The sequence below is a fragment of the Ictalurus furcatus genome, chromosome 27, assembly GCF_023375685.1.
Source record: "Ictalurus furcatus strain D&B chromosome 27, Billie_1.0, whole genome shotgun sequence".
In the NCBI taxonomy this organism is placed as follows: Eukaryota; Metazoa; Chordata; class Actinopteri; order Siluriformes; family Ictaluridae; genus Ictalurus; species Ictalurus furcatus.
In genome coordinates this window covers 11,891,565-11,900,295 of record NC_071281.1, presented here as the reverse complement: position 1 = coordinate 11,900,295, position 8,731 = coordinate 11,891,565, and the positions used below count along the sequence as shown (strand labels likewise).

Below are 8,731 nucleotides of genomic sequence, written 5' to 3'. Positions count from 1 at the left end.
AGTCATTACAATGCCATTAAAAATAAATAGCCTGTATTTCTAGCTACAGTATATGAAAATATTGTCATGGGGGTGTAACTTCGTAAATATAATTTGAGTATATGATAGCTCACCTACATATTAACAAAACATCCCGGTAAGGACAACAATAAGATTATTTGTTGTTGTTTTTTTATTAAAGAAATCTTTAGACTCTTGAGGTGATTTTTACAAACTTAGAATGTATATATACCTTGTATTATATGTAATCACATAATCGAAACATTATTAATATTTATATATTAATTATTATAACAATATCCCAAATTGTATATAATACAGCCTATAGTGGTATAAGCATGGATATTTAATCACTTTTTATGATCAATTTCAACCACTGTAATAATTATTTAAAATGTAAGCAGATACAAGGTTGCACATCATTCCCATGTAGAAAGTAAAACATCTAAAGTATAAAATCAATATTCATTAATCTGTTCTTTCCAGCATTTTACCTGACATCTGTCTAAAAGAAAAGGGGGGGGGACACCTTATAAGCTTTGGATCTTAGCTCATCTATAGATAAAGTTCTTTTGGCAATTTGCTTCACTTTGTCTTGATCAGGATCATTTACATACATCAGCAAAATACAGAATAAATGAAGTTTGAGTTTAAGACCAGTCTGTTTGGCATGGAAAGTATTTTTTTTTTTAGTTAGTTAGTGTGTCCATGTGGAAAGTTAGTCATTTGGATGTTGTCTCTTTGCAGTCCAGGATTGTAGTATGCAAATCCATCAAATTTCAAATCCAGAGGCTCACTGTTGTCCAATTGGAGAACTGTAAATAGAAGAAATAAACAAATTAATGCCAGGTACGTAATCATATTGAAATCCAGAAATATTAGTTATCATAACTGCATCAAGGTGTGGTCTGAATCAGATAGGGCATATATACAGCTTAGTGCAAACTTTGCACAGTAAAGACAAAGTAAAGAGGACAAAGTAATAAAGCAACAATATATTTAGTGTGTTTGGTTTGACAGATGTTCCTTCATGATCACAAATAAAAAAATGGTAAAAGGTTTTTGTTAAGAAATTATTAGTTTGAAACCCCAAATAGATATCAGTTCAAAGGTTTGCATTTCAGTTCCTGAATAGGATATTCTGTTATATTATTCTCTAATCCCACACATTATTCCAGCCAGACTGCATAATTTTTGTATGGAAAAAGCAAAATTTATTTTCAAAGATATGTTTCTGTTGAATTTGCTTTCTATTTTGGATTGTTGGATTGATTTTGCTAGATTACATTTTTAAGTTCTTGGAGTACAATTTATTTCTGACAAATTGTAAATTAGAGGTACATTTTCCTTCCTTTTCATTCACATACTATGATGGCATGCAAAGACTTTTGCACTAGAATGTAAAGCAAGCATGTAAACTATGATTGCTATGTTTTTACCCTGTAAAGGTGTTAATGCTATATTATTAAAGCTACCATTCTGCACTTTAATAATTATTGTTTCATTTGTTTCAAAGATCATAATGAGTGAGGATAATGTATAGTTGGTTGTTACCTGGATCAGATGGCATGTCCTCCACCAGTTTCCTGTGTGAGAAATCTCTGTAGTTCCTCCGTTTCACAATGATTAAGATCACCAGAGCAATAATTGCTACTCCAACACCGATACCCAGAATGGCTCCCCATGCCTGACTTTTGGTTTGTTGTTGAATATCTGGAGACAGACCTGCAAAATAATTATACATGATTAGATTACACCAAAACTAATTGCTGATCATACAACCAAATGTTGATAAATATATTAACTACATCTTGCGTTGTTCTTATAACAATAGATGCATAGTTACATGTTCTCTAAAAGTTGGCCTTTGCAATAAATTGTCAATATCTTCAAAGTGATCAACCCAGGTTTATGGCATAGCTGGTTTTGGAAAACATCTTGCTGCTTTCTTTGAGTGGATATAATAAAGTTAGCTCAGTGGTTAGGTATTCATAGACTAGTGTGCTCCTAATCTGGGGGCACAACCCCTCCCAGGACTTGATGAGGGAACACAGAACTCATTGTGCTTTAAGGTTAGGTGTCAGTAACCAGAGAGCTCGGCCCAGCACAAGAGACAAACCAGCCCTGAAACCGAAGCCTACGCATTGAGCCGGTGGGAGTTGTATAACTGAAATGAGACACTGAAAATGTGGGACAGCTTGAGAGGGGAAATGAGGAGATGTGTTGTTTGACTATGGATGCACTTTTTTTTCCGATAAAAAACAATATCAGTGTCTCAGAAAGAATAACGCATCCTATTTCCAGGTTGCAACTGAAACCTTTTTATGTTCCTTGTTGATCTCATTTCCAATTAAGATGGAAACATTTCTGTATTCAGCACAAAAAAAATGAAAACTAGAAGGAGTTCATTACAGTGTATGAGTATAGGATGTCCACTGAGAAATCAAAGGTGAGAAAAAAATAGTGTTAGCTGTTATTTTTCTGGGACCAGATTGCATGCACTCATTTCATATCCACCTTTAAAATGCAAAATAACAAAGCCTTTACTGAAGCATGACCTGGTGGCCTTTACACACACACACACACACACACACACACAGAGCCCTCTCAAGTAATGCTTGCAACATAGAGAAAGTGAAAGAAATGTATAAGAATGTAAGAATGAAACATATTCAGCTTTGAGTTAATCTTGTGGGTTTCACTCTTACCTCTATCCATGCTTCCTCTGGAATCAAGAGATACCCCAGTTGCGTTCAAAGTTGTAGTGGACGCATTGCTAGAGTCATTAATCAGTACAACACTGGTGTGATTGTACATGATAGTTGTTGTAGAGGCCGTCGTATTTGTTGAATTTTCACTAGGAGACTTTGTGTAATTTTCAACTTGTGGTGGACTTGTAGTCGAGAAGTTCCCACTGACTGTTGATGTTGAGCTCTGCGTGATGTTAAAAGCAGGAGTAGAAGTAGTACTAGCTGTATTAATAGTAGTTGAAGTCCCAGGACTTGAAGTTGTGGTGTCGTTCTCTGCGAGGTTTACATGGCTGCCATTGGTTACTGACGGTCCGAGGTTTGGGTTCGGTGTGACCGGATTGCTCGTGTTATTTTGCGGGATCGAGGTTGCATTGGTTGTTGTTGGGTTACTGCTGACATTGAGTGTAGTCTGAGGTGATGAGGTTGTATTCGCGTTATCAACATATTGTCCTGTAGCTGCTCTGACAGTCTGGTTGCCATCTTGAGATTCACCATCCCCACTAAATGTCATGGATCCTGAAGAAATGTCAGGTGAGATTGAATTATATTCTTTGTTCCGTTCATTAGGTATCCCATTGACTGGTGAAGGAGTTACGTCTCCATTCTCAAGATTAGAGGATTGAGTGGAAACCAGCTGGAGACTCTGGAGTGTCAGCAGTAAAGCAAAGGCAAATCCTAAAGACATCTTACTAGCGTGTTTTCCCTGATTAAAGAAACAAAATAGTATAAGGAAGGAGCCATCATTGGTTTGCTTTTACCAAGATCAAATGTTTTAATCAACATCTATCAAAATTTTTCCATTTAATATCAGTGTTTCATAAAAAAAAAAATACATTTTAGCAGTAAAATATGTAACTTATAACCATTTTATATATATATATATATATATATATATATATATATATATATATATATATATATATATATATATATATATGTGTGTGTGTGTGTGTGTGTGTGTGTGTGTGTGTGTGTGTGTGAGTGTGTAGGGTAGGGCATAACATCACTATGGTGCAACAGAAGTCATTTGGCTTAAAAGCCTGCTGAGTTGTCTCAGGAGGAAATTAAATCAACAAAAAAGACAATTATAATAAAAGCCTCTATGTTTCAAAATCAGAATTACACATATTATATTACTTCAGTAACACACCCAAGATTAGCTTTTGCTAATCCCTTCAGGCCTCTTTAGGAAATTTAACTCACTGGACAACCACTATATAACAAGCACAGTTATGCTAATATTTACTTAATATATCACATTCCTTTAAAACTTTATGGATTTGACGCACATAGACAGTAAATTTAATATGTAGGTTTGGGATTTGTAAATTGTTTCATACTTTAAAAGGCTAAATGATAAAAAAAAAAAAAACAAACTACTAAATGTTTTTTTCCCCCTGTAACTAGAAAGGGAAGGCTATGGAAGGGTAAAATTGTACTTGTTTGAATATATGGAAATCTGCGTGATGTGATGTGACCTTTGTTAACCATTGTTATTCGAGTTACATTGACCACATAGTACACTCTAGATTTTACAACTCTTCTCACAACAATATCAGACACAGCAACAAACCAACACACAATACAGTCTCTTAAACCTTTTTACATCAGTATATCAAATAGATCAATACGGGTGTCATTGCTGAGGGTATTTTGTACTATGTCTTTATTTGTATTATGTTTTAAAGTCAGAATACTAGTAACAAACAAGAATGTTGTCCTACCTGCATTTGTCAGTTAGTAAAGGTGAGGCAGCTAAAGAAAACCGTTTGCATAGGATCTGATGATGAACTGAAACTGACAACCAGCTTTCTGTCTCACCTGAGGTTTTCCTGGTACTGAATGTACCTGTTGGCCACACCTCTGTATCAAGCCTACCTCACGAAACACGTCACGCTAATGCACAGAAAAGCGTGTGAAGAGTCCGGAGCTCCATTTTTTTAGAGGTCACTCATACGTCTTTGCTCCATTTACAGACATGTTCTACTGGAAGAACAAGTTTCTGAGATATTTTGGCAAAACCTCCAACATATAATTCCCCTGTGGGAGGGAGCATCTGTCAAACAGGTCTCTAAGGATTGGAGCCGTGCCCTGTCTCCATGGCAGCACCCTGACCAGGTGCTGCCTCGATCTATTCAGTATATCTGATAATGGCATGTATATCTGGTCTGATATGCGTCATAGTATTATTGTTACTATTGCACTTGAGGGCAGGGCAGTGAGGAACCAAGCCCATACAAAACCGTCCACAACAATGAAAAGAGTGTGAGAGACGTTTCTAGAGTGTGTGTGTGTGTGTGTGTGTGTGTGTGTGTGTGTGTGTGTGTGTGTGTGTTTGGGAATGCTTTTGTACAGAAAATGTTGGTATAGCAGTATTTAGACGCACATACATAAGGCAATGAAATATATATATATATATATATATATATATATATATATATATATATATATATATATATATATATATATATATGTATATATTTTAAAAATTGTAATGTGAATAAAATTACTGACTTATCTATACGTTAACCCTTAACTACTAAAATATATTATTATGTACATAATTTCTGTAATATTACACTATTATGATGTACAGTGTATTATGATGTGAAGGACTAAATGCTATATATGACTAATATCAAACTACTACAACCATTATATAAAATTTGTATAGCATTATATAAACTCTGTATCTATATAAATATTTAACTGTGAACATCAGTGATAAGGACAATCTGCGTTTTTTCTTTTGCTTAAAATTCTTATCTCTGCGGTGAATGTGATAAATGGTGATTAATTAGCGGATGAAAGCATTAAAACGTTGACATTAAACATTAAAAAGTAATTTAAAAAATGCTCGTTCTGCTGTCTGAGTTCAAACAGCAGAGGGCAGAATTGACTAATCACAGTTTGTTTATAGCGGGTAAGCAGACATTGATGATCTAATCTTATGGTTGGAGTCCAATAAAGGGTCTTGTGTAAGACTAATATGATGGTTAACATTACTGTGTTTAAAGGGTTTGTGCTGCTTTTCAACCATTCAATGAAGTAATAATAGCTTTGTGTAATATGTAAATTTATAAAATGTAAATTTATCCAGAGGGGAGAAGGATTTAGAAGGACAGTGCTGACACTGAAAAAACATATATGGAAACAATTATTGAATTGTTTTTCATCAGTTTATTAAATGCTATTGCTGAAAGAGTTTTGTTCATTTATTCAACCTTCTCAAATACTGAAACACTCTCAAATGAAAAAACAAACAAACAAAACAAAACAATGTAAGACTAGCAACAGAAAATCACCAGTATATGGTATGCCACTATACAATTATTCCTACATAAAGGCATAGTATAAAAAGACATTTTAAAAGAAATTTTAGAATATCTTTATTTATTTTGTAAATATCACACTTTTATAATGTTGCATAAATTTAGCATTTACACATCCATTATATAGAAACATATGGTGGCATATATTAAACATTATTAGCAGAATTAATAAGCAGCTGGGAATTATAAGGATAAAACAAAATGCCCAACAATACAATAGTACAATGTGAACCAAAAAAAAAAGTTATGCAACAAAGACTGTATTACTATTGCTGCTTTCGGTTGGAAATATTCCTTTAAAAGGTCAAGAAACAGCACTTTCTTCACTTTCATGACGCATTAAAGGCAGCACTGAATACCTTACCCACATCTTTCTATCCAACACTTTATATAAGCATTTTGAGACCTGTTTTTTTTTTTCTTCCTCAGAAGTATTCTGTCATATAAATAAACTGATGAAATGTGCAAACTGGTTAGAAATCTGAAAACATACACAGATCTGGTGATTAAACTACAGGGCAAGTTTCTATAAAACGTCAGCCAGTGCTACAAAGATTTGAGTACTCAGAAAACACCCAAAGCAATTATATAGAGTTGACTGAGGCTGAATGAACTATCGTTTGCCAGTAGCTGTGCATGACAGCAACTTTTAGGAAAAAGCTAGACAATTAGTTGAGGTGAGTTTTCTGTTTCAGCCAAAAGAACTGTTTTTAAGGAACTCATTCAGAGGCCAGACCTAATACAACTCCACAGGGGATCTGAGAGCTACCCTGGATTAAAGAGCTATGACAGAAAATGGAAGTGAGGCAAAACACTGAAGCAATGCAAACCATAAAAATCGAATGATTCCGTGCACTTGACTGAATTAAAGTTGACAGAAGTATGTAACTGAATAATTACAGACTGTAATCATGAGTCCCTGTGCCATGAGGTATCATGAAAGAGGAATTAACCTTTATATTCCAAATCTTTCATCAAATAAATATATCCAGATTGTTGTTTCAATCTACTCGTATTATTTTGCCCTTATGTTTTTAATTTTCTTCTTCTTCAGTCATAAACAATTCCTCACTTGTATACAGAATGTTCCAAGTTTGATTGCTGTTTTCCATAAATCAAGCACTGGTTTATTCAGTCTTTGGCTTCACACAACGGTGCATGTTGTATGTTGGTGTCAGAGTGGAGATCTGGCTCAAACAAACTCTCTATTAAAACCGTAATTTGTGACTGGATCTTATCAAAACTGGCCAATAATGGACTTAATAATTGTGTTTCTGAATCTGTTCACTGTTGCAAGGCATTAAAATGCATTTCTAATGTGTGTGCTGTTACTGATTTATTTGCCAAATAGAACCAATTTATCATTCAGAAGTGAATAACTTTTTTGGAAGATCCTCGAGTGGTCTGGAATGTAAAAGGAATGTTCAATATGATCTACCATCTGCAATCTTAATCCCTCTCACATTTAGACACTGATAAATGTTACCAGGAAAGGATTAACGCATTTGGTAAAATGCTCAACCAGGAGTTACAAACAGAAACTTCTTATTACACGTTCCTCTTTACTCAAAGATACAATATTTACTTTAAAGTCAATCATCATGATCACAGTGATGTCTCCAGGGCAGGAAAGTCACATTGTGTTCTCTGACTGCATGACTCTCCAAGGAAACAGAATAAAATTCATTTAAGATGTCATTTTTTTCTCCCAAGAATAACAATACTTTTATTGCAAAATGCATTAAACCTTTGAGAGGGTGTGACATAATGCTCCAAAGATGTTCAGTTAGAACAAAAATCATTCAGGCAAACTTGCACAACATGTTTTTATGGAGGGTAGACATTAGAGGATCCACTGTCTGCTAGTCATGCACCTCTCCTGGCTGTCTATCAAGACTGAAGTCTGCAAGAGCAGAAAGTCTTTCCTCATTTCCCAGCACGTTGTCTCACTCCTTATATTTTTCTAAACACAGCAGCTGGTTTTCCATTTATCCCGGTATTACATAAAGGCTGGAAAAATGTGGGAGTAGAGAGAAGCTCTCCCATCAAGCATCATTTGAGAGGAGAGCTCAGTCTACAATTTTGGATCCTGACATCAACCTCAAAAATAATATCTCGTTCTGTTGGAGCCCGGATTTCCTCTGTCAGGAATTATTACACGGCTGGTTTTGTCTACTGTATAAAGTATTGCAATGTAGCAGTGCAAAGCTTTTGATTTGGAATAAAGATAGTAAGCCCGCTGGAGTCATCACACTCTTTTTATTTTATTTAATCAAACATAAAATTAAATAACAAAGAAAAAGGAAAGATAAATATAACTTAAAAAGCTGAACAAACCTTTAAAAAAAAAAAACATTCAAAAACTAAATACATTTCTCATACACAAATATGCCATAATGCATAGCTTAGCTATATAATAAACATAACTAAAATCATTTGCTTGTAACTTGTAAAATAATACATAAATAACAATCCTAGTTTTGTAAGTGTTCATTGGATTTGCACGCATTAAAAATGTTTAAACTGATTCAGAAATTGTTCCAGTGCAGACCAAGCACAGACCCCAGCTCTCCTACTGAGGGAAAATGACTCCCTATGCTACATGTGCACATTAAAACCTACAACGAGACATGAGATGGAAGACATTTG

The 8,731-nt window shown here is 34.6% G+C and overlaps 1 protein-coding gene across 1 annotated transcript; it reads right to left on the bottom strand.

Moving 5' to 3' along the window:
• Positions 1 to 693: 693 nt before the first annotated feature.
• Positions 694 to 4,663, bottom strand: muc15 (mucin 15, cell surface associated). The gene is made up of 4 exons (XM_053617017.1): positions 4,475 to 4,663; positions 2,709 to 3,453; positions 1,555 to 1,725; positions 694 to 815 (listed from the first exon to the last, which is right to left on the bottom strand). The coding sequence occupies exons 1-4, from the start codon at positions 4,478 to 4,480 to the stop codon at positions 694 to 696; spliced, it is 1,044 nt and encodes a 347-aa protein (XP_053472992.1). The 5' UTR covers positions 4,481 to 4,663.
• Positions 4,664 to 8,731: the final 4,068 nt, after the last annotated feature.